The 27049-nt window shown below is 43.3% G+C and overlaps 1 protein-coding gene across 1 annotated transcript in view; it reads left to right on the plus strand.

Moving 5' to 3' along the window:
• Nucleotides 1–27049, plus strand: part of DMGDH (dimethylglycine dehydrogenase) — an 834031-nt gene that overhangs the window by 145030 nt on the left and 661952 nt on the right. Inside the window, exons 4-5 of the mRNA XM_069627418.1 lie at nucleotides 968–1132; nucleotides 13555–13759. Coding sequence (XP_069483519.1) covers nucleotides 968–1132; nucleotides 13555–13759 — 370 coding nt within the window. The remainder of the gene's footprint in view (nucleotides 1–967; nucleotides 1133–13554; nucleotides 13760–27049) is intronic.

Consider the following 27049-nt stretch of genomic DNA (forward strand, 5'->3'; position numbering starts at 1 on the left):
ACAAGGAGAGAGAGGGACTAGGAGAGAATAAAAGGAGGGGGCGTCAAGGTGCTGAAATGAACTCAGCTAGTCTTGTGACACAGCGAACCTCCATTCTGAAACCAGAAAAGAGCAACCATAAGCAGTTCATGGCATGAAACGACTAGACCACTGCAGGATATTGAATGGAACATCATGACTCACCTTACCAACCAGAGTCCGTATGAATATTTGAAAAAGGCATAACTCTCCACCGGCCACACTGATTACTTCCTGACAGTCCAATATGTCCAAACAAATGAGTATTTATAAATGGCGGATTCGCTACCAGTATATGCTCCAAATCCCCAATGGAAACCTATGTGACTGTGAATTAGCACTTCTACTATTGGTAATTGGGTAGATTTGCAGCACATTGTGGAAATCTGGGGAATTACTTCTGGTGATTCTGCCTTATTAATGAGGACCAGAGTGCCTTAAATTGCATGCTGTGGACGATGTTCCTTCTCTCCAAATAGTCTTTTTCAAGCAATCAACCTAGTAGATTTTTAAATGATCTTCAAGTGATATCTCGGGCTAAACATCAAGAAGATATTTGTTGATCAATTCAGCTGAAGGAAGTTCTAGAACATGTTGGCTTTCTTCACTTTAAGCCAGGTGAAAATGGTGGACATTTAGGAGGCCTCCTCTGGACAAGCAAATTATTACAGGACATGGCATACAAATTGTTTAAACGCCATGCCCAACGAAGTGTTGTGATGGATAACAGAGGTGTATGCAAGTAAGCATACAATTAAATGGGTTCAGATTCCAAGGTGCAAATCTGCAGGTCTTCTGTATGAAGTTGTGAGTTTTTGGGTAACCTGTTAAATTTTATCAATGTCCCCATCTGTTTATAAGACAGTTGGGGTGTATATAATAGCACACCTTTTTTTGCTTCCAATGTCTAGTCCCTATAAATAATGTTGCTCTGCTTTCTATTTTTTAGGCTGTTGGATTTCATCAGCCAGGCAGTATTCGAATTGCTTCTACCCCCACACGAGTGGATGAGCTGCGATACCAAATGGCACGGGCCGGCTGGCATCCAACACCTCAGTATCTTATTGACCCAGAGAGAGTGCAAGAGCTGTTTCCTCTGCTGAACATGGAAAAGGTAACGATGTTTGATCTGTCAAACTGCTCTTTTATAGGCATTGGCAGATGATATTTTGTGGCTTTGTGGTGTCATGACTCAAAGCTGACATTGGCGGGTGGGGGGGCATCAAATGATTATCCTGCATTTCATACAAAGATCTTGATGTGCTTCAAAAGTAGACAGTGTGTGAGATTAGGACCATGCAGTGATTGGGGATTCTAAGAGATCTGACCACATATAGTGTACTTCTGGCTGATGATCCAGCCTAGAAAGCAAAGGTGTTTGGTAACAGAGAGGGAGGGCCATATGGTTGTCAAGCAGCTGAAAAAGCTGCAGCTGGGCCAGTATGGCACATCCTTTGGTGTGGAGACAGACCACCGTCCATTGACATTCCTATACTCTGGTTGAGGGGAGTGGGGAACGTCTCTGATGCAATTTGGCCTTACCAGGGTACACGTTCATGGTGGAACATTGTGCCATCACCAAGAACGCAAACTTCGATGATCTATCTAGAATATCGATTATGAAGAAAATGTGAAGTCCAGAGCCTCACATTCCAGAAGAAGTTTCAAGACACATTTATGTTAGAGATTCTTATATCATTTATCTGAGCGACCTGGATTTTTAGCCTGGGTTACAGTGTATCTATATTCTGTCCTGTTCTTGTGTACAAGGGTGTTCATAATGCCTGTTGGGTGTCTGTTCAGGGACAGCAGGTAACCCTGGGATCCTGTGGCTAACTCTGAGGGGAGTAGTGAGGGAGTTGTCAAGCAGATGGATTGGGGATATTCGTCATGCTGGAATGTGGCATCACATGTTGAATGGCACAGGATGATATTGTTCACGTAATCTACACCAGTCCTGGGTCCTTCTTGTGGATGTGGTTCCTTGTAGATATGGGAGACATGTTGACAATGCCAATACCTTTTTGTCATAGATCAGTCTCTGCTGCCCTTTGAACCTTAAGTCTATTCCTGTGTTCTTGCTGCCACCACCCTCTTGTAAGTGGAAAATCACTCCATGCAACTGGTGGATGAAATGAATGCCAGGCCGAGTGAATCTGCTCACTGTGCTCGGAGGTTTGATAATTCAGTTTTGACTGTTTGCTTATTGAACCAATTTTACAATTCATGGGTTGTAATTGCAGAGAACATTTTAAAGAACATAAAAACTCTGCCTCTTTGTTCTGTGGCATACTATAAAAGTTCCTTGAGCCTGGTTTTATGATACTCCTTGGAAGTTTGGAATAGTCATGGAGTCCCATGGTTGTTGTGTGGCAAGGACCCACTGCTTGGCTTGATTTGCATAACAAAAGGAAGAATCAATGTTGGTTTCTTCTGGTGGACCAAACGGGCATGACCACACTTCAGAATCAGTCACCACACTTCACAATGTTTCAACTGAAATGATTGTCCATGGAGAACAACTGTTTACCTTCATAGTGACGACCTTTGCATTCATTATGAAATCATCAGTTGGGCTTTCTTGACCTGGTCACTGCACTAATATCCAGGACATGCTTACTTTGTGCCATTACATGAACCATACTTGTTAATGCTTCCTCTTGGTCTGGGAGGCACCCCCTACGTCCATGGGGAAGCTTCTCGGCACACTCGGGCAAAACGTTCACGTTCCTTGCAGGAGAAACAAACTGGCTGCGAGGTGTAGGTTGCTACTGCATTTAAAACACTTTAATTCTTGTCATTTGTCTTTCTTGGCTGCCTGATTGCTGACACCTCTTGAATTTGTTTAGCAAACTTCATGCTTTTTATATAGCGAGCCGTCTGTTCCATACTCCTTGCCACTTCCATGGCTTGTTCTAGAGGCAAATCTTTTAGTTTTTCCTGCACCCAACTATTGTTGGTACAACATACTAATTGGTCCCTGATCAGTGAGTTGGCCAACCCCCCCAAACTCAAAAGTATGGTTTAGGGCGCTCAATGCTGTGAAAAAACATTCCACTCGCTCTTGCAGTTCTTGTGACCTCTCAAATAACGTTTGATGTTCAAAACGTGATTTTTTTTTTCTTGGGCTAAAATGGTTTCCCATCCTCATCGCCACTGAAAGAATGAGGGTGAGCCAGTAAGATTTAGTTTCCTTTATTAGGTCCTGCAGAGACAGTGCAGGCAGCTGGCTCCCTCCGCCACTCTCAACCACCATACTCCGATCTCCCGAGCCTTCCACGTTCCATAACTTGCAAGGTTCGGAAGATGGAATACAAGAACCAGCAGTCATTGCATGCTGGGAGTTGTGGTTTTAACACTCCAAAGTTTAGCGCTAGTAAGTGAAAGAGAACCCAGAAACGTTATATGTTGAGAGCATAGCGCAGTGATGCTAACGAATGGAAACAAACTAAACAGTTGAGAGTTGTGCTTATACCAATTCCTGATCCTAGCACAGGTTGCTGATGAAGGAGAACCAGGGGAAAGCTGGGAGATTGTGGCTCCAATAAATCCTGTTCATAAACCACAAGCCCGGACAAAAAAGGGAATGAGAAGTGCTAAATGCAATACTTTGTGAGCCGATTCATCGTTCATCCCTTTGCAGTGGCTTTGACAACCAAAACCGACAAGCAGAAAGATTGTACGTTTGGTGCTGAGGTTCTAATTCTCCAATACCTTAGCAAAGTAACACTAACAAGCTAACGGGAACCAGGAAGGCTGGATTACATGGAACTTGGAGAACTGAATTTTGTGATTTATCATTCAAAACCTCTTCCTGTAGTACAGTGGTGCTGATAATCCTTAGAGAACCCACAGACCTGCATGCCATGAGTTTTACTCCAAGTACAGAGACACAGTGGTGCAAGAGGGCAAAGACGAGTCCAAGGACTACAGACAAAATGATTTCTCACATATTGTAATCTAGGCCAAGCTAAAAGAGAGGAAGAAAAGAGAAACTAAGCTTTAACGACCTTCAAAGTAGTATTTCTGTAGTCCACCTGAAGAATCGATCTTTTATACTTTTGTTTTCTACTTTTTCAATTGTTGTCCATGGTCCTTTTATGCAAATGTTAACTATTTAACATATTAAAAGGCTGAGGGAGGCCCATCAGTGCTTCTATGTACCAACTCTGACTATTGAGATAACCTTTCTCATCAGGCCACCAACCTTATCCCTCACTACCACATTACCTAAAAAGGTGTTCACCCAAATGCCACTGGAACACTTGTACTGTCTTCCCTTGCTAAACATTTAAACCTTTAATTGCCCCATGTAAACGTTCTACTCCTCTGTTGCTTCCAGAAGATAAGCCAGTACTTGATAAATCCTGCAATGAAATTAATTCCAATTATAATATTCAAATATTTCCTGACATCTACGGGAGTCCTAATTTGTACATGCTACCCTATGAGCATACATCACATATTGAAACTTTCCTTCCGATCCTCATCTGACAGCTGTGGTGAATCGCAGGACTGTCACTTTTCCCCAGGGAGGGAGCCTTTCCCTGTGAGGCTAGGGAGGTGAGCCCGCTACGCAATACCCACCCTAGGGGTAGAGGCAAGCAGGACATCACTGGGAGAGACTCCCCTCCCCCCACCCCCCTTTGGGACAGGACTCCCTAACCAACCCAACTATAGCCCATCGCTAGTAACATCTGCTAGAATAAAACTCAAATAAACTGATATTTGTTATTGTCACATAGAACCTTTTGAATGAATCTGAAAATAAATACTTATGTGGTACTGAGATAGAGAAAACCACTGGAGCAATACAGAGTACAAGTAGAACAATCTCCACGGCGAGGGCAGGAGCCCCACCACCCTTGCAGCTGCAGGAGCAGCCTTGTTCAGCAATCACTGGTAAGAATAAAAGGGCGAGACGTAATCCCCTCACCGATCTACCAGCTGATGAAATCTCTGCATGGATGCCCACTTTTAATGAAGAATACAGCATTATCCCCCCTGGATGCACCTCTCCCTTCTGCCTAAACCACGTGGAGCAGCTGACTGAGCTCTGTGAAAGAACCTGCGAAAACCTTGTGTTTTCAAATACTCTAAAATGGCTGGCGCATCAGCGGCTTGTCGTCATGCAGCCTGCGCTTCATTGTTCATCTCCGTTGCCTAGCAACGGGTTCCCAAGCTCTATTTGAGCCATTTGCAGGCCGCCGAAAGGCGGAAACCGGGCCCTGCTTGGAAGGCCCTGATTAGAAGGCCCCTGTCTGTACATGTCGTGTAGCAACGACCCTTTCTATTGAGAAGGAACACCGGCCGTGTTAACCTTACGGCATCTACAGGGTCACGCAAATAATCTACTCCCTACAGCCAAAGCCTCACACATGAGGAACACTTGATCACTCGCCAGCCTATTCCTAGGAAGACACATTGAGTGCAACATGTATTTAACCTTGAACACTACTTTGAACATTTTGACTTTTACTTAACGAGTTTGCTAATCACTGCCTTTCACCTGACCACAGGTCTTGCTATTACTTGCTCGTTTTTAGTAAAACATTTGGTTCGCCTACTAATCATATACCCTACTAGAGTCATCCTCTAGTGTTAAAAGACTTGCAAAGTATGTTTGCTGCTAATTATTGCTGCTTTATGCTTCAACTGCTCCATTCGAGATCTCGTCAGTATTGCCTGTAATGTGCCCTTTTGTGCACGTCCTCTACACAATAACCACTGACCAGGTGACTATACGCCTTACCTACTGATGGGTAGACCACTGTAGGAAATGGAAATCCCAAACATCAAACCTAATGGTAGTACTGGCCGCCACCAATATACGGACAATACCCACCATGTAACGCTAACGATGTCTACCTCATTACCATAAATACACTCTATAATGTCCACAAAATTCCTCCCTGCACCTCAGTATTTCAATACTACAACTAAAATAAAACACTAGAGTCTACACTAAATACCTCTTGCCCACTCATGGCGAACCAATGGATCTTTCTATATGCCACTTGTCCCACATCTAATCAATCATGTCCTGTTAACACTAGGAACTCTAGACTGGGATCCCGACTCAAGTGTACAGCTGCTGCGAACCCATAACACCAAAAGATCAAATTCAAAGGACAATCCTACTAGGTCAAAAAGGTAACTCCACAACCCCCTCAAAGTTTGCAGTTACAGCATTCAGAATCACAATCTCAAGTATGATCCTTCAAATCCAAAAGATCTCTGCAGGCCTATGATTTTGAGGGACAGTCCCTCAACCAACCACGTGCACCGTATCCAATACCCAACCTCTGCTGCCGACACAAAACTTGACTAGACTTGCCTCCAACCTAACACACACTCGTGCCTCCACATGTAATAAACTTTTAGCAGTCACGTCTAACTCGGCTGCCTCCTTAATCAAGGATGCCCTTATTAATGCAAGGTCGCTCCTGACCTTATTGTGACCAACGATCTGGACTTCTTAGCAATCTTGGAAAACTGGCTCCATTCAGCAGCAGGTCCAGCTCTCTCACTGGCCATTCCTGAAAACTACATTTTCTTGAAATGGCACTTACGCAGAGTGCGCTCCCATCATAGACAAAATTGATAACAAATCTTTTTTCTTTTTTGTAATTCAATTCCAGTTTGTCGTGTACTGGTACTTTTATTTTCCATAAATCTCAAAATATTTCATCTGATGAATGACTCCTCTTTCTTCCCATGTATTGGTTTCATACATTCAAGGCAGTGCGTGTATCGTGTGCATTACTTTTCTCTCATTATTTTCCATGCATTACTTGTCTACATGCATAATGTATCTCTCATTATCTCCATAACTACACTATTTTCAGAACAGACAGATAAGCCTCTAGAGGTGGAGGAGTTGCCTTCATTGCAAAAAAACAACTTGGATTAAGAGCACTCCCGAACCAAGGATTACGGCATCTCGCACATTGACTATCCACCTCATCTACAGACCACCAGGTCCCACTTCCTCATTTGAGGAAGATATTACACAACTCCTTGCATAGAACACCAGACCAGGCTGCCAAATGATGATGTTGGCTGACTTAAACCTAGGCTTCAATGACGCCAATGATGACAACGCTTCAGCCCTAGCCAATACTATAACTGAACTGGGCTTCTCGCACCCAATAACTAACCCTACACACAGCAAAGGTAGAACCTTGGACTGGCTAGTAGACCCAAACTGCAACACTAAGATTCTCTCTAACTCACCCTGCGCCTGGTCCGACGTTCATTTCTTTACCATCCAGGACAACCCTTGCTTACACTCTTGCTCTATCTAAGCCCCATCAGCATTCTCTAGAAACGAATGTAACATTACAGCAGATAGTTTACTGCCATTATTGCACCCTATCACTAACTACCACAGCCACACCAATATGGACCCTTCATCACTGGTAGAGCTGTATAATCAAACCTTACTTCAGGCTGTAGATAAAGTAGCACACTTAAAAATTCACAAAGCTGAGTTGTGCGCACATCTAAACACCTGGTACACTACCAACCTCAAAACCTTGCGTAGTACTAAAAAACAGAAGAAGCAAATTGGGAAAAAAACAATGGTCTTGAACAAAGAAAAGTTCACCATGGCCTCTAACAACTATAAAGTCGCCATCATCCAAACTAAAAGTGCCACTTACAACGAAAGAATTATGAACGCTAATTCTGTCACAAAAGAATCGTTCACCATACTCCGGAGAGGAATTGCCATAGCATTTCGGTGCTGGACTGCCCATGTGATATGCAAATAGATATTTCCCATCTGTGAAAGGTACAGTGAGCAAAAAGCGTGTGCTGCAAACTCTCATTTCAGAACAGGTTATCATGCCATGTTCTTTCTGGAGAGGAGCGCCTGCTACCTTTTTTTTATAAATACTCTGGGAACTAGAATCCCTTGTGCCACCACAAGAATCTTGCACCTACTTGGTGCACCAACATTCAAAAAGTCCTGTTGGACAAAATTGCACTTCTACAAACAAAAATTGAACTAAAGAAACGTAGTTTGCCACTCGATATCCAATTTATAGTGCCAAGGGATTCCCTTACAAACCCCTTCACGCCACCCATGTTTCTGTAATGGAAGTAAATAAAATATTCTTTAGTCTCAAATCATCCAGATGTCAAGGCAACATCTGTCCAGCTTCCGTCATTAAATATGCGGTGGAGGAGCTCACTCCCTTCATCGCGTCCATAACAAACGCCTCCTTCGAAACAAGCATTCTCCCAACCAACCGGAAAGATGCTTGGGTCCTCCCATTACTCAAAAAACCTACCTTAGACCCTAACATCCCGACCAATTATAGGCCTATAACAACTGTACCATTCTGTTAGAAATAGGAAGGATGTGTGGTGGTACAACAGCCTTGGTAGGTTCATGTGTATTTATTCAGGTAACAGGAATAAATCTTGTGCGAGGGCACCAGCATCCCATCCGGGCAGTACTGATCTCAACCGCCAACACTAGAACCCTATAACATCACTGCACTCGCACTTTCTGTCAGCTTGCCCGCACGAGGACACTGGCCACATCATAATGCATTCCTACTCAAAATATTGGACAGAGTAGTGTACTTGCAAATTCAAAGCCACTTAGAATGCAACAATCTTCTGGGCCTTCGCCAATCAGGTTTCATACCAGGTCACAGTACTGAATCAGGACTTAGATTTAAACATCCAAATTGATGAACTTAAAGATAATGGTAACCTGGCGCTGCTCCTTCTACTTCTATCAGCGGCCTTTGACTTGGTCAATCATAAAGTCCAGTGCAAGCACCTGACCACGGCGGTCCACTTCTCCACCAATGCATCTCTATGGATGCAGTCCGTCCTCTCTAACAGAACAATGAGTGTATTTGCCCCGACTGCATCTGCTGAACCTGCCCCAGTATGTTGCGGAGTACTGCAGGGCTCTTGTGTTTCCACTACATTGTATAACATATTCACTAAGCCTCTTTTTGACCACTTGGATGACTTGGGTGTCACCTACACAAACTATGCAGATGACACCCAAATCCTCTTTCCCATTACAGGCTCCTAAGATACCGACTCCAAACTACTCGATGAAATGGACCAAGCCATACAACTGTGGATGGCTATCTACGCCCTTTGTCTCAATGACGATAAAACAGAGTTACTCCTTATTGGATCGCAGAACAAACCAAACAAACTAGACAACCAATTCAAATCCTTTAATATCGACAGCATCACTATCGAAGTTTCAAAAGAAGTGAAAACTTTAGGTATCTACCTTGACTCAACTCTTACCCTTACACCCTTACTCGACAAGTTAATGCAACGGCATCAGCAGCAGCCACACATCAAAACTAATCCATGCCTGTAGACCTTTCCTCTCATCAGACAGTTGCATTACCCTGGCCAGAGCACTCATATTATCTAGGCTTGATGATTGTAAGGTCCTGTATGTAGGCACGAATAGCCGCAATGTGAAAAAACGACAGGTGCTACAAAATAATGCCTTAAGAGCGGCACTCAATATACCGAGAGCCAACACCACATTACGTCAGCAACATGAAATGTCCACTGGCTCCCAATCTTGGATAGAACTGCCTTCAAAACACTATCTCTGACACACAAGTGCCTCTCAAATACAGCCCCAAAATATATAGCTAATAAATTTACAAAAAAATCCAACTAATAGAGCTACCCGGTCTACACATGCACACCTGCTAAAGATCCCTAGATTTAAACTACAAAAAGTAGGGCTAACCGCTTCCCTGTACTAGCTGCTAAACTTTGGAATTCTATGCCACCCTCTCTACGAGCAGAACCATCCTTTTGGACCTTCAGAAAAAATGTGAAAACTTGGCTCTTTGCACATGACCGGTAATGTCGTCCTTTGTTTTCAATTGTACCTTTACTGTCATGAATTTCCTGGATCAGGAATGTCTCTGCTGTATCACTAATGTAATGTAATGTCTTTCACGTTTGTAACAATACTGTAATCTCTCAAGGAATGCGCCCAGATATCTTTAGGTTAGGTGTGCTCTACAAGTGAACAAATAAACAAAGAAGGTCTTTGACGCTGCACCGGGGAAGTCCCACGGCAGTGTCGTAAATCTGAGAGGCAGAGACGTGGGGAGGAGAGAAGCCCGGGAGTTTCAAATCAGCGGTGGGAGCAAAGCTGGATGAAACGGAGATGCACAGGGTCCTATGCTGGGAGGAAACTAGAGTGTGGCACTCAGGAAACCTTAAGGTGAGAGAAGCTGAGTAACTGGCACAGTATCAGAAGAGTGACCAAGTAGGAAGTGGTGGTGTGACTGAACCCCTGTGGACTTGGGAGTCCATAAACCATGCCAACACTAATTACCTGGTGGCACAACAGAGCGTGCAGAGCAAAGGAGAACCACTGAGAATCCAACCTTACATTCAACAAATGTTCAGTCAAATGAGGGTCCAGTCCTGGCCGATTTGCCCTGCTGGCGTTCGCCCCAAGATTCGAAGGAAACAGAGAGCGGGAGACACGGTTGGGGGACTGAAGATAACTACTGGAACGTTCATACTTGTCCCAATAGAGAACAAGCGTTGAAAGTGCATATGAAGAGTGAGAATTATTACTGGAACACTCCTACTCCTCCCAGTAGAGATCAAGTCTTGAAAGTACCTCGAAGAGTGAGGCTCATAACTGGAACGCTCATAGTCCTCCCAGTAAAGACCAAATATTGGAAGTGCGTCCAAATAGTGAGAATCATTACTGGCATGCTCCTACTTGTTCCAGTCAGAGTAAAACATTTGAAATACAAGAAGAAAGGGAGAAATAGCATTTGAAGACTCCCACTTGTCCCAGGCAAGACAAAGTGACAGTAATAAAAGTCAATAGAGAGAAGTCGAATCATTATTGGAACAATCTTTTTTAGTCCCAGTTCACAGAAGGATTGGACATTGAGTAAAGAGAAAGTCTTAAGAACAAAGAAGGAACAGAATAATCCCATGAAAAATTGGGGATAAAAATAAAGATCACAAGCGAGGAGAACAAAAAGGAAGGGGAACCTCTGAGTAGAAGACAGTTGAATAGTTGAAGAACCATGTATTTGAACTATACGGCTTGATAAAGGTAGTTACCAAGAATTACCTACAATTACTTTTTTGAAGTGAACTTAGTAGAAACCAGCTCACAGGAGAAGGGAGTTATTCTCCTGTGTCTTAGTTGTTTTTGTAGGGTCAGGTTAGATTAATTTGGACTGTGGATTGATCTTCCTTTTGGACTCACTGACAAGCATTCTAGTTAGTTTTTGTTAGATAGGGAAAATCCATAGTATAGGGAACGTTTTCACTTTTCATTTAATAAAAAACAAATGTAGAATGGAAGATCAGAGTCATTGTCCTTCTTCTGACCCACCACACAACAGTCATGGCCAATTCGAGATTTGTGGTGCACAAGACGAGTTTGCTTGCATCCCAAAATGCCTTGGTGCCTTATGGGCAGTGGGAAGAGGCTGTTTTAACCTCAAATGAGCTATGCCTTCTGGACCTAAAGAATACAGCCCATGCTCCCCAACCAACCCCACTGGCCCTGTTCTTCAGCAGTTGGGTTACTTAGCCTGCTTTGCACAAGAACCTAAAGGTCCATCCTCGCAATGAAGCCCCGACAAATGAACCTTCCCCGCCATTTTATTTTGTTTTGGGTATTTATACCACCTTGTGGTTCTGTCTCCATATAGAATCAGAACTTTACAGAGGACATTTATTGTAGCAGACCCATCTGAAACATGAGTTGATGTCTATAAAAAAGTAAGGTTTGCTGTATCCAGTTGTAACCAGAATGTACTAGACATCAGGGATGGGAACATGTAATGGGGGAAAATACTTGACTGCACACTGAAAGTTGAATTTGACATATTTAAAATGCATGAAAATAGCCCTATAGCTACATGATGTATTAACTCTGTGTTAAGTAGGTCTGGGTGAACTTTGTAAAAATTGCTTTGTAGGTCTTGGCAAATGAGCACACCAGAGTTGAGTTTCATCACAAGTCCTCGCAAACATTTCTCACATCTGTTGCACTGTATTTATTTAAAATAAGGCTTCCAGTTGGATGGTCTCGGATGTATTCTTAAGCCTGTTGATAGTATTTCTTTTTTCCATGACATTCTCATGCCATCCCATCCTACACTTCCTGTGGCCATATTGGAACTTTTACAAATCCAATTGCAACCGTCTTCTGTTAAGCTATTGTTAGAGGGCTGGACAGTTCTACCGTTCTTCCAAACTATTCACTGTGAAATATGGGTGGCTTCAAAAGGAATCTAATGACGCACATGTTTTTTGGTATGGAATTCTGACAACCTCTCCTGATATTTTAACGGATTCTCTATGCATGTGCTAAGAATGTGTGATGCAGCCATTTGTTCTTCCGGTTCTGCTTACATGAATAACATTGAGGTTGGTAATATCAGCTTGGGGGGAATTTCCGATTTCCCCCCAAGCTTGTAATCTAGGTGTTCTTTTTGATTCCTCTCTCACCTTCTCACAACACATTTCACTCACCTCCCGCACCTGCCGATACCACCTCTACAATAGACGCAAAATCCGTTCCTCCCTCACATTCCACGCCACCAAACTCCTAATTTCCTCTCTCATCTTTTCCCGCCTCTTCTACTGTTCTTCTCTAATCTTTGGACTTCCTGCATCTCAACTTGACCCTCTTAAATCCATATACCACTCTGCTGTTTGTACCCTCTGTCTCCTTACCTCTCGTGACTCCATCTCTTCCTCACTCTCTTACCTTGGCTGGCTACCTTTCCACTTGCAGCTTAAATTCCACTTTCTCTGCCTTGTCTTCAAATCCCTCTATGGTCTTGCTCCTCCTTATCTCTCCTCCCTTCTCTCCTTCTACTCCCCATCCCGCCCCCTTCGCTCCGCTGACCTTTTCCTCCTCACTGTTCCTCCTTCCCCCTGCGCTTCCTCCCGTTTCCGCTCATTCCAACTCCTTGCACCTATGCACTGGAACTTACTCCCTCTTACAATCCGCTCTACTGTGACCTTTGCCTCATTTTGCACTGCCCTTAAATCCCTCCTCCTCTATTCTACCCCTTGAAAACTTCCCCTATCACCTGATTCCTCTCCCCTTTCCTACTCCTCTCTTCCTCTTCCACTTTCTCTCGCCCTGTCCAACTCCCTCTCCTCCCCCACCTCTTCCCTCTCCCCCTTCTATCCCCCCTCAGTTAATTGCTCTTTGCACTGTTTTGTTGAATGATTCAAGATGTAAATTTTGCTCCCATTGTTAAGTGTTGTTGGTTTTTTGTAATCTGTTGTTCCATTGTACAGCGCCTTGGTGTAAAGCGCTCTATAAATAAATAAATCGATCAAATCAATCACAATGGAAGGCTGTTAGGCAGACCATAGTTCTGTGAAAGAGAAGAGGACGGTGTGTCCTTCAGTGCTTTGATTGGTTTGCGTTTCTAAGGCAGACCTGGAGACTGTAATGATGGTTGCATGAGAGGTTAGAGAGCGTGCTTGATGGCTAACTAGTTTGTATGTTTTCTCCCTTTTTAGGTTTTAGCCGGCCTTTACAACCCGGGTGATGGCCACATAGATCCCTACTCACTCACTATGGCCTTGGCAGCTGGAGCCCGGATGTATGGAGCAAAGTTGTATTTTCCAGCTCAAGTGACAAAACTGACTCCTAAATCAGATGGGACTTGGGATGTAGAAACACCAAATGGAACAATACATGCTAAAAGAATTGTAAATGCTGCAGGTAAGAATGCCTGTATGTTTTTCACTAGCCAAGGAAATGTTGGCCCAATCCACTAGTCTTAATGGGGTACCCCAGCCTTATATTTTGTTTAATGCCTCTCTAGTCACGTGAACTACCCGTTCTATTTATCTGGGGTTTTTGTGCTTTTTATATTTTTGCTTCACTTTTTTTAAAAAGCCTTTGACTGTGTGGCTTTCCAAAGGGCTGTAGATAGCCTGTATTCCGCAACCCTGCCCTTGTATTAGGCCACATTTTAGCACAGAATAATTGCGAGCATAACACCCAGTTTGAAGCATTTTCAGAGTGTTTTTTGAACTTGAGAAGCGCTAAACAATATACTAAAGAGTTCTGATGAGGTGGCACGAGGGTGGACTGCTTTTATTTTTTAATGCATTTGTTTAGTGCTATAATGTACTCTGATTTTGATGTGTATTTTAATGATACAATGAAGATTTCTGGTTTTGCTTTGAGACTAAGCTACTGATGATGGAAAAGGGCCACCGGGCTCATGTCTGCATCTTTGATCGAGAAGCCCAACTGAGTTGAATGTTTTCTTCTTCTGTAGTTGTGCTCTCCATGTATTTAAATGACTTTCATATTCCCTCCCCTCTTTCCACTCTTTACTCTTTCAGGCTATGCTTCACCAACCTCTTCCTGGCCCTAATTATACATGTGCACATAAACATAGTTAAAACCAGTCTCCTCAATACAGTTTTGTGAACGTCAGAGCAAGGATGTATGCCGCAATGTGCCATTTAGGAAACCTGTCTCTTTTCCCCCTTCTGGAGTGCAGCTTGGTCAGAATTGATCTCTAAGGGCCGATCTGTCGACTCCTGCTGGTGGCCGGCGGAAAGATAGATCGTTTCCTAGCTGAAGAATTGTATTGTATTGTATATGAATTTGTTACCGCGCTCCAATGACCCGAGGGCTTACGGGTGCCGTCAAAGACATAACATTTAAAAAAAGAGCAGCTACCACGCTGACGAAGCAGATTATATTCAGATTAAAACACTAGAAGAATGACCAGGAGAACTGGTCTAGTAAAATGGAAATGTTTTCAATTTCTTTTTAAAGATTTCAGCTGCCTTCAGGTCCCGAAGATCTGCCAGAGGGCATTCCAGGATCTTGGGGCGGCGTTAACAAAGGATCCCATGAGGGCTTTATAAGAGTTACAGCGGGGGTCATTAGTTTGTTGGTGTTGTTCGATCTTAGGGCTCTCACATTGTGTTTTATAGCCAGACGATACATTAGGTAGGAAGGCATAAGTTGCAGGCGACATTTTTGAGTAATCAAAAGTAGCCGGAACTGAATTCTGGCTCTCACTGGAAGTCTGTGCAGACCTCTCCTTGCATCCGAAACATGGTCACTCCATTTAAGTCCAGTAACCACCTTGACCGCGCTGTTCTGGATCACCTGGAGGCGATCACAATATGTTTGCGAGCTGCCAATAATTAAGCTGCAACAATAATACATTTTAGAACTGATTATAGCTTGTGCAATTGTCTCTGTGTTCTTTTGTGAAATAAAAGGCCGGAGTGACGCAAGTAGTTTGATGTAATAGGTGAATGATGAGACCAGCCCGCTAATCTGTGCCCTCATGTTCAGGTCCTGATCCAAGATTATTCCCAGAGTTTTTACTTTACTCTGAACCTTAATTTTACAATCTGCGATGGAAAAGCATTTATAAAATGGGTCTAACTTTTGAATTTTCTTCGATGAGCCAACCACCATGAGTTCGGTTTTGTCTTTGTTAGGATCCAGCCCATTTTGAATAATCCATGCTTGGATGATTTCATAAACTAAGTTGATTTCATGCTTATCCTCCTTGTGTATTCCGGTGAGCAGGTTGACACATTGCGCGTCATACACATAATTCGAGTATGTGATACCGTTCCTTTACAGTGTGTCAAAGAACGGGACCATGAAGAGATTATACAGTGATGGGGAGATGCAGGCTCCTTGATGTAATAAAGTAAAAGGTTTAGCCTCAGCATCACCACTTACAACTCTGAATTGCCTGTTACTTAAATACCCTATCCGTTGTACTGTATCTCTGGAAAAATTAGCCACTTCCCTGAACCTGGTGGTCAATATAGAATGACCTCCAGGTCGAAGGCTGCAGAGAGATCTAAAATCATAAGAAGGGATTCTTGACCTTTATCCACGGTATCCAACAATTTTGCCTTCAAATCAAGAAGGGCAGTTTCTGTCCCATGGTGCTGTCTGAAGCCTGATTTGAGCTTGTTCAGAATCTGATGTTGATTGAGATATTTAGAAATGTGAGTATAAGCAACCCTATCCAATATCTTTAGCAGGACACGGTTTGTTTGTGATCGGTCTGTAATTAGTTGCAGTCGGAGGACACAGACCAGGTTTCTTTATCAAGGGTAAAATCCACGCCGTTTTTAGGCTGTCCGGGATGTGATTTTCTGCAAAGGATGCATTTACAAATTTACATATGGTCCGTGAGAGCGGAGTCGGACACATTTTAATAACCATAGATGAGCTGGGGTCACCACTACATCGAGAGCTTTTGAGCTTCGTGATGACCTTCAGTAAGTCTGATTCTGAGATCGGGGAGAATTTGAAATCCAACTGAGTCTGACTTGTACTGCATCTGCCATACTGAACCATCAGATAACTGATTGCGCATTGGTTTCTGATCCTCAATTACATTTTTGATTGTCACTAATTTCCCTACCAAAGCATCCTGTCTTTTGTTACACCACATCTTTACAAAGGATTTCTTTATCTAGCCCTTTAGGTATTTCTTGTTCTCTAAGGATCTTGAACGGTTCCTTGCTCTCTGAGCAGGCATTAGAAATTATTTCGTTAAACATTTCCTTTTTTGCAGATATCGGAGCAGTCTTGTAATTCTTAGCTGCTGCTTTGTACATAACCAGGCTTTCAATGTCCTGGTTTTTCCTTACTCATAAAACAGTTTCAGTTTTGCTGATTTCAACTTATTGAGCTCTATATTGAACCATTTGTTTCCTTTGTGAACATCCAAAATGTATTTTTTCTTAAGTGGAGTTAGGTTGTCAAGAGTCTCCTGAAATGTGCGTCGGAGTAAGTTAGTCGTATCTTGCAATTCGTCTGTTAGCAAAATCTTCGGTACCGTGGCCAAAAGCAGTGGCATTAGAGCCTCCGAAGTAATTTCTTTTCCGATTTCTAGCCATGATAGATTCCTTCCTTTTGGCCGGTTTCCTGAAGACAGATGGGTTGGGAATTTGGAAATTAATGCAGGAATGATCTGGCCACGGGCAGGGTAGTACATCAATCTCCAAAGCATCTAACTCATGGGTGGCCGCCCAGTCAAGGGTATGACCCTTATCATGTGTAGGCATTCTGACCTGTTGCTGAAAGCCAAGAAGACCCAAAACGTCTTCCAAGGCAACTGCTATGGCACCATCTTCACAGCCCTGACACTGCTTGTGAGAAATATCAATTCATGGGAGGAAATATAAGGTGGGGGAGGGGGGGTTTTCCGGCCATGTTGACACTTCTGTGCAAAGGTGTACAAACACTTTTGGTATCAGAAAGTCCCTTCATCCGTTTTCATAAGATTCTTTGGTGTGCAGGCTTTACACCTTTGTCCCCCCTTTTCCTCCTTATTATTGGGGATGTTTTCTAGTACCTCCCCTGGGATACTGATTGCTCTGCACCCATTGTAACGAGTGAAGGCGGTGCTCCAAATGTTGTTATAGGTATTCCTAGAATGTTAAAATCCAGTTGAGGCATCCAAGTTCTTAACTTTGTGTGCCTTGGTTTCCCTGTTTAGTTCTTCTCTATTAGGTGGTATAGATGGGTCTTGTAGTTTCCTGAAATCCCTCGGGTTTAAAGAGGAATAATGGACTCCGGAGTCTATACATTCAGATAATGTTCTGATTGTATTACACAGACCAACATATAATTAAGTACCACTCAATGTGCAATGTTATTTGCTATATATGGTTTTTTATGGTTTAATTACTAAACCCCTTTCTGACGATCGTAATAAATGGTCACAAGCTCCATCTCTCGGCCGACATAACTCATTCAAAACGCCAACATAACTCATTCAAAACGTCTTAGTCACTCATGTGAACAAACAACAAACATTTTTTATTCATCTGTTTAGTGGCCATGCAAAACAGCACATGTTCGCAAAATGCCACAGATTAATCATTAATGCCCCCATTTTGCTTAACTAGATTAAAGCTAACTGAAGGAAAGAAAAATACAATTATAACCATGGTATCTCCCACCTCCTCTTCTCTCAGTTAAAGGACCACCCCCTTGTAAAAACACATCCCTTCATTAAAACCCATTTCACCAACGCAAGCAAAGCTCGTCCACGGATAGGAAGAAAAGGCGAGTATAGGAAACCTGAGGGGGCTTGCGTAGGACCTGCACTCCTAAAGCCCAAACAAATTAAGAATTCTCAGCTCTGGGGCATGTGAGCTCCCGATTACTTTTGGGGAAAAAAATCCACAATAAGGTCCTATTGCAAGAGTATTGGATAATGCTTTGATCCCTTGCTCAATTGCTGTAAGTACCTACAACTTCAACACAAAAGGTGGCATGTCCACCCTTTGCCACTAGGAAGCAATCACACATCTCTAGGTGTTGGAGTCCAAGTAGCGACTAGTTTCCAATTATTATCAGACTAATTTGCCAGAGTGTGACCCCCTTCGAGGCCTACAATTAGTATTGCAGGGTCTCTAGAACTGTGGGAGCCAAGGGCCTCACCAATGAAATCTGAATACCTCCCTTTCATGCCCATCCAGTTTAGCACAAGACCACCCAACATGTATTCTATCATCTTTTGCCACATTTGCCCCCGAATTTTTCTCATATGTGGGGCCATACTGAGATGCCAATTACATACGACTTTCACCCAGGAAATTGTAATGTTTTTAACACAACAAAAAAAGCAAAGGTATTCTTATTTGTTTATTTAGCAACAATTTTCTTTTGTGGGACTAATATTTTCGCATCTTTTGAGCTAAAGAATGATTGGTCTTGTGACCTAACTTTTCAAACCATTTTTAAAGAGGTGTTGTTAGTTCAAACTGACATTTGCTCACTCTACCACAGTGATTTCAGATGTTTGTTTAAATCTGTTTGTTCACTTGAACGAGACATTGATATACAGAAAGAGAATGCATGTAATACTTATGATCCAAGAAAAGGGAGTTTGGGAATGCGTATCTGGAAAAATAGAAAAAGTTACATTGGGTTGTACTTCTACATGTTTTCTCTGTGTAGTAATAGAATGTGAAGAAGGACCTGGATGAATCCCGTGAAAAATATTTCTTAAAACTACATGACACTTTTTAGTCTCTAGGGACAATTCAAAGGAACCCTTTTTCATAGAATAAAATCCCAGAACATATTAGTTACATGGGGGATCTGTGTGTGTTTTTTTCCATTTGGCTTGTACCTTGTTAGACAAGGGTAATAAAAAAAAAAAATGGATCCATACAAGACAAAAATGTAATACCTTAAATTGGCGAAGAGTCATTTATTAATAGCCTTTCGTGATATTTTGACCTTCCTCCGACAGAGAGCAAACAAGGCTTTTGAAATATGGAGACATTTTAACTAGTCATCCTAGAATTGCGATCTGCAATTCCTCATCTGTTCATCTCTGTTCCGATTTGTATTTTTTCATGGAGAGCCCTAAACTTTTGAGGTTGACCCCACAACTTCAGTCTGAATGGCACGGTAGGAACGATGTGTTGGCTGGGGGAAAAGAACTAGGCACTGCTTGGCTACCCTATGGAATGCATGGAGTACTGTCCGTCATGGTGGGTGCAATTCTGTTGTAGGCCAGTCGGGTAGAGGCACATCCGGAGTTCTATATCTAAACATTCTGCATCCTGCTACATCCATCTGTGTTAAAATTAGAGCTGTGGCCCATATTCGACAATTGCACTTTGGAGGCCACCAAGAGTGTTGGTCAACTTTCCAGTCATTGCCTACAACAGGCTGGTCAGGCTGGGATAGAGCCAGCCATTTTACAGAGTGTTGGTGGCACAATCCTGGGCTTGTGGCTCATGAAGGCTGGTAAGGAGGGGGTACAATCAGTCATGTGTTAGGCCTTTGACTGTAAAGGCTGGCATGGCAAGACTGGAGTCCGATACCATATCGGGAAAATACATAAAAGGAAGGTAGCATTGAAGACTGATACAACATAGAGCAAAACAGGTTTGTCTTTTTATTTTAATTTTTTTGGCCCATCGTAGCTTTACCGAAACGTAGACGCACGTTCCTTGTACCCAACCAGCTATGCTATTGGAGATAATCATAGGGCCGAGGAGAAAAAAAATAATCTACTGGCAAAGTCAAAAGCATCCACCTTTCTGTATGCTTTTAAACAGAGTAATCCAAAATTGTTTTCAAAATGTAGTAGTTACGTTGAAACCAAAAATTGTGTACACCTACATGTGATGAAAAAATATATTATCTTCGGATGAGATATCATTGTTCTTAAGGTATTCCGTTTTGTACAGCTTTAGCTGAGGCCTATGATTTCTTAGTACCCAGCGAGGGCGCAATCAGAATAAAAGAGCCATTCTGATTGGTCCTCGCCAAGTCGTTACCAGGCCGGGAATCCCTCTGTCGGGATTCCAGGGCCTTTGTCCCCGGTGGGGGGCGTGGCAGCCCCTCAGCCAATGAGGAGGCTCGAAGCGGGGCCATCCCCGCTCCGAGCCTCCCCATGGCTGAGAGGCTACCTTTGCCCCCGCCAGGGACAGAGGTAAGGCTTTTTTTTTTTTTCCTTCCCTTACTCCTCCCACCTCCCTGCCCTCCCCACCCCACCTACCTTCTATTCTATGATGATGAAAGCCTCCAGCCGTGTGAAGACTCAGAGAGGGGCCATCCTCCACACGGCTGGAGACTTCCATCGTCCCCCACCGGGGACCCAAGTACGTTTTTTTTTTTTTTCTTTTCTTTTTTTTCCCACTTTCCCCTCGCTTCCGCCCTCCCAACCCCACTTACCTTCTTTTTTTTTTGGGAGTGGACACGTAGGAAACGCTTCTGTTTCCAGCACGTCCGCTCCGTTTTCCCTTTCCATGGCGGCCATTTTCTTTCACGTCTTTTTTTTTTTCTTCCCCAAAACGCTGCAGCGTTTCAGAAAAAAAATTAAGCTTTTAGTGCCCCGGTCACGCAGTTTTTGCGGGCTGGGGTACTAATAACTATATGCCCCTTGCGGCGGGGGCATTACCGACTCTGGTAATGCCCCAGGGCCTTCGTTAAGGCCCTCGCTTCGCTCGGGGCCTATAACTATGGGCCCCCGGGGCATTACCTGAGTCGGTAATGCCCCCGCCGCTCGGGCATATTGCTTAAATAACACATGACACAAAGCAATAACGTATAGTGCCAAGTGGCAACAGCGGCGCGTGGTACAAGACACATTAACATAACTGTACATTTAGAAAAGGAACTTGAAAAAAGCAGATAAAAGAAAACATTACTATGAAGTTCATCCCCTTTCCAGAAAGTAGTTCACTAATGATGCACAACTATATCCGTGCCAAAGGAATTATGGCACCGAGATCACCGTTTTTTATGCTTTTTACAGAATCTGTCATGAGACGATTCAATTGTTATTGCTGTCTGTATAGTGTTACTTCTCCTATATAAATGATCATTGCAGAGCAGTATGCAGAGACCTTCTGCATGTAGCATACACAAACCTATACATGTATAAGTTACTTAGAAAATAATTGCAGAAAGATAGGTTTTGCACACACTTTCATATCTTTTTTAGTTTGCACGTTTGTAAAAGTGATTCAGCTTTACTAAACTGAAAATAACAATCCAGTAATACTCATGCCTTCCTTCTAACCTTTGCGTATTATCATTCGTGGAGGAGCGGGCAAGCTACCATGAGAAAATGTTTTCATGCTTGATTATGCTAGTATTAAAACGTTTTAATATACCTAGTGATTTGTTTAAGTATTTCGAGTTTTGGGCAAAAATATATTTAATTTAAAAAAAAAAAAGTATCACATATGGCACAGGAAACACTGAGTCCCAAGGACAGTTCAAGGGTTTTTATTTTTCCTTTGTTGGCCCTAGGTCTGGCGCCCTCTCTGCTTGTCTCCCTTGGTATCCCTCTCTTATCCAGTCGCCCGTGCCCCCATGTGAGTTCTACTCATTGGTAACCCCTATTGTCTATTAGCTGACTTTGGCCACGGATGGTTCCTGTAAGGAAGGAATGGTATCAAACAGTGAAGACAGACACAAGTGATCAGTTCAAGGGTGTTTATTGAACTTCAATGGGTTGGTAAAATGCCTATCTAAAGATGGGAGCAAGCTACGACCATCGCATAATAAAGCAGTCCTAGGGGAGTCTGTCAAAATAAAAGAGCCTATAAATCTATTGCCAATCCTTAAATTCTAAATACAAAAATGGTGTGGAATAACAATGTATGCAAAAGAAAAGTGTTCAAGAAATTATGTCAGGATAGTTTATCGGTTAGCTTCCCGTCCCCACGTTTTCAGCACAGGGCAAGGTTGCATGTGTGGGCTTCACACACACTCTGGCTTCTTGGCCGTGAGGTAACAGCTCAACAGATGGGCATCAGGGCCTTCCGCCAAACTCTCTCTCTCGAAATGACTGTCTATTATTGCAGAGGTGGATAACAGAAGGGACTGCTCAGGAGAAGTGGTAGGACTTTAGAGCTACAAACTTTTGAAACAAAATGGTGGCGTCCCGCCACATATATTTACTTCAATCTGCATTTTAATTTTCTGCAAAGATTATCTCAATCGACATGCTGAATATCAAAGACATTGTAGACTCATGATTAGCCGAGGTATAAATACAACAGGAAGAATCTAAAGATTGACTTTTAGCTTATTTATTTGACTAAGGTCAAAGCATAAGAGGAAATAGGGGTTCAGTTTCCCTTAGTTTTTAGTAATTTCTATGAACAACACTTGCCTTCAAGTTGGCAAACATATTGAAAATCGAACAAAACAAAACAAAAAGCAATTTTCAGACACTTTTCAAGTTATTTGTACATGGTCCTAGAATTGCTAGTGCATGAACATATAAAAGCAGGGCAATTGTTACAGCAATTATGATCACATAGGTCATGCAACGGTGAGTAGTAAACCAGAATTCGGTTTTTACAAAGGGCATCCTGGTAGTTGTTTCCAAGGTGTGTTACGTTCTTGAGGGAGGTAACCAAGTCTTTGGCCTAAGTCTAGATATTGATCAGATGGTGTGTGGGGACAGGCATATCTGAGCCAGATGGTGTGTGGTCCCGTGACGTTTCGGCGAAAAACGCCTTCTAAAAGGGTGAAAACCCAGTCTCCCTACAAGGAGGAATCAAGTGAGGATGGTTTTAGTGTAATGAAGACACTGTAATGTGTTACAAAAAGCACAACGGGATATTCGAATGTCATAAAAACAAAGGACAAAATTGTCTGAAAATTGCTTTTTGTTTTGTTTTGTTCGATTTTCAATATGTTTGCCAACTTGAAGGCAAGTGTTGTTCATAAAAATTACTAAAAACTAAGGGAAACTGAGCCCCTATTTCCTCTTATGCTTTGACCTTAGTCAAATAAATAAGCTAAAAGTCAATCTTTAGATTCTTCCTGTTGTATTTATACCTCGGCTAATCATGAGTATACAATGTCTTTGATATTCAGCATGTCGATTGAGATAATCTTTGCAGAAAATTAAAATGCAGATTGAAGTAAATATATTATTGCAGAGGGCCTGATGCAGCAAACAAAAACACTAAAGTTCCTATCCTTTGTCAGGGTTTCACTTTCACAGGTTCAAGACTGGTCTCCCTCCTTCATGCTCGAACCACGGGTCCCCCTTGGCCGGGCTCAGACCCCTTTTCTAAAATGTTCACAATTTGGTCTTCCTCGCTCGGGCTCGGACCATGGCTACCCCTCGTTCGGGCCAGGATCCCTTTTTGATACCAGAATTGAAGACCATCGAATGTGCAATGGGTTTTGCTTAAACTGTTGCAGGACAACTTTGATTTACTTCACACAATTTACACTTCACATCGATCTTATGCTTTTTTTCCTTTTGTCCAGGATACCATACAGAGACCTTCGATTGAGCATATTCACAGTGTCAACAGTATCACATATTTTCTTCTAATGTTCAAATATTCACCAGCACTTTAGCTTAATTCGCGTCTTTGATCACACGCGTTTAACATTGTTCGTTCCAGCGCTCGTTTTTCAGTGTTGCCGCTTGCAATCTTGACTTCAACACAGACTGGTCTGGCATCGGTCTCCCCAACTTTTTTATTATTGAAGACAGTTATTGAAGACCAGGACAATACCACCATGTCTGCTGCTCCTCCCCGTTTTGGTCAGTTACGCAGGAAGACCCTCTGTATCTCCGATACACAATGCAGGTTTCTTCAGCCTAGTTTCCTGGTCTTGCGTTCTCTGCCTTTAAGTTTTCTTGAAAGTAACTGCTTCCTGTCAAAAAGGTCAAGGGTGCTGCCCCTCTCACGAACCTCTCATGCCTGGCCGTCTTTCTCCCCTCATTCAGCTGCCAACTTGAAACTGCTGTACCTTTATGTGTTTTGCATCGCTCAGAGAGTGCTGTCATGCTCCGCCTTTTATCCGTGTGGTGAAGTGTAATGGAAGTCAGGTGTGAGTGATTGTCGATAATGGCCTGACCTCGCCGGACCATAGTATTGGGACATGCCATGTACACAGCTCGAGTATGAGTCTGTTTTCTTCCAGATCAGGCTGTCCGTGTAAAAGTGTTTGTGCAGGAAAGGGGTGGGGCGACGTTGAGTTTCTAAATATCCCATCGGGTAGGATGTGATAAAGGTGTTAACAGGGAAGATAGGGATACCGCATCTCGCCATCCAGTGTCCCACTCCCCGAGGACCCTTCATCCAGGTGATCCTCCCGCACTGGTCCACCCCAGGATTCAAAGGCGATGGCCGTGCTCTGGCCACCTGAGAGACAGATTCGCAGGGACTAGCGGATGAGACACCTTCTTGTTTCTCACATTCCCCAAGTACATGCTATCTAAAGTCTCTCGGGCACCTCCTAGCTTTCCCCATACTAACCAAAGGTTTAGTGTTTTAAAGGGTTATGGTATTGTGCCTTGCTCGTACTCATTTGGACTCAATCTAGTTAACTCATGTTCACCTACACCTCTTACCTCTTGACTCTCACTCCCGCGTTCCTTCTCTTACTCCTCCCACCAGTTCTATGTTTCACACCTCCTAGTTCACGCCTTCACCCTTTGATGACCTGATTCCTCCCACTCCACTTTCATACTCCCCCTGCCTTCCCCCTCCTTCGACTGCCTTTCTCCACCTATTCTCTGACACACTGCTGCTCCCATGGCCAGACCGCTACTCCCCTTCTCCTCCCTCACACTTTTACTCCTCCAACCACCAGTACTACTCTCTGCATTCCACCACCACCACCACCACCACTACCACCACTACTACTACGCTCCTCCTTCCATCACCACTTTCACTCTGCTTCCCACCACCAGTACTACTTTCTGCCTCCTGCCACCACTACTACTATACGCCTCCCACCACCACTTTGGATAGTTATCCTTTTTTTAACCCATTTCAGTCACTCTTTAGGCCTGGTCGGCGCACTGAATCAGTTTTGGTATAGGTAATGGACGATCTTGCAAGACTAGCTGATAAGAGTGGAGGAGGCATCCTAATATTACTGGATCTGTGGGCTGCCTTTGATACCATAGATCATACCATATTGCTTCGCAGGCTGTCACTGACTGGCACCTCCAGAGTGGTGCTGGATTGGTTTGGGTCCTTTCTAGCTGATCGGTCACAAACTCATTCTTTGTGGCCCTTTTGCCATCTCCTTGTGCACTCTCTTGTGGTATCCCTCAGTGGTTTGTGCTCTCGCCCATTCGTTTTAATATATACGCTCGGCCCCTTGCTCATCTTATTCAGTCTCCCGGTCTGTGCTGCTATATGTATGCTGATACTCGGATCATAGTCCCTCTTAAATTGGATAACCCTTCTGGGGCTGCTAATCTCAAGAACTGCCTTAAAGCTATTGGTGATTGGATGGGCCAGAATTTGCTTAAGATGACCAGCAAGAAAACAAGAGTTCAATTGTCAGACCACCATCGGTCATCTCCCTCTGGACACCTGACTACAGGCCTCCGTTCTTTGGCCCTTTTCCATTACCTGTGCCAATGGTAAAAAATGTGGCCTCACTGATTTTGAGTGCACTGGATTACTGCAATGCACTCTGTCTCAGCCCGCTTATCTTTTGGATCCGCTACAGGTACTGCAAATCCCTGCAGCACGGGTAGTCCTTGGGCTTACCTCCCATGACCATATCACGTCTGGAAGGCACAGTCTCGACTGGCTCCATGTGTTGAGTTCAAAACACTTTGCCTAGTACGTTTTGTCCTTAATTGCCAAGGTCTGACTATCTGCGGCATACTTTTTGTCACCAGCACGCTCGCTACGCTTCTCTTTGGATTTCCAGATATCCGTACCAAGGTTCTGCAGCGCTAGGTTAGGTTGCAGAGCCTTTTCCGTCGCAGCTCACGATCTTGGAATAAGCGCCCTCTGCAACTTCGAAATATATTACAGATCACCTAGCCTGCTGTCGCCATCTGGAAACGGTCCTATTTCAGTGAAGGTGATTGTTATCCCTCTGGCTATGTCCCACTGGATCTCTATAGCGCCATGATGCCTCTGGGTGCAAATGCGCTTTATAAGTCTGTTTAACATAACACTTTAATCTCTGCCTCCCACCACCACTTTTACTCTCTGCCTCCCACCACCACTTTTACTCTCTGCCTCCCACCACCAGTACTAATCTTCGCCTTTGACCATAGTACTCTCTCTTGTGCCACTACACTGTTCCCTACAAACTACTCTTTCACTCAAAAACCAATACCTCATCTGCTGCCCAAATCTTTTTCACAAGCTGCCGCTCCCTCCTTTCTCCCGCTGGTCTCTTAGTCCACCACATGTTGAACATTTGTGTTCACACTCCAGAGTAGAGCAATGACTGACTTGTCAACAAGCTGATTCCTTTTTTCCTCTAATTTGAAGATGTATTTTTTTCTTGGGTGATTTATCAGTGACCGTCAGGTGAACAGATGAAATAACAGTCTTTGCCTGAGCAACTGCACACATGACACGTAGGAATCCAAATCTACACTTTGTACAAAATGGCCAATTGCTTCCTTGGCAGACTCTGCCACAACTGTGGATTTGAAAATCCAACATATAAGTCTGCATTATTGGCTCCTGTTGGAATTTCACACCTTCAGTGTTTCTCAATAAACCCCAAGATGGA

This window comes from Ambystoma mexicanum, chromosome 6p, assembly GCF_040938575.1.
Source record: "Ambystoma mexicanum isolate Mex_15411 chromosome 6p, UKY_AmexF1_1, whole genome shotgun sequence".
Taxonomy (NCBI): Eukaryota; Metazoa; Chordata; class Amphibia; order Caudata; family Ambystomatidae; genus Ambystoma; species Ambystoma mexicanum.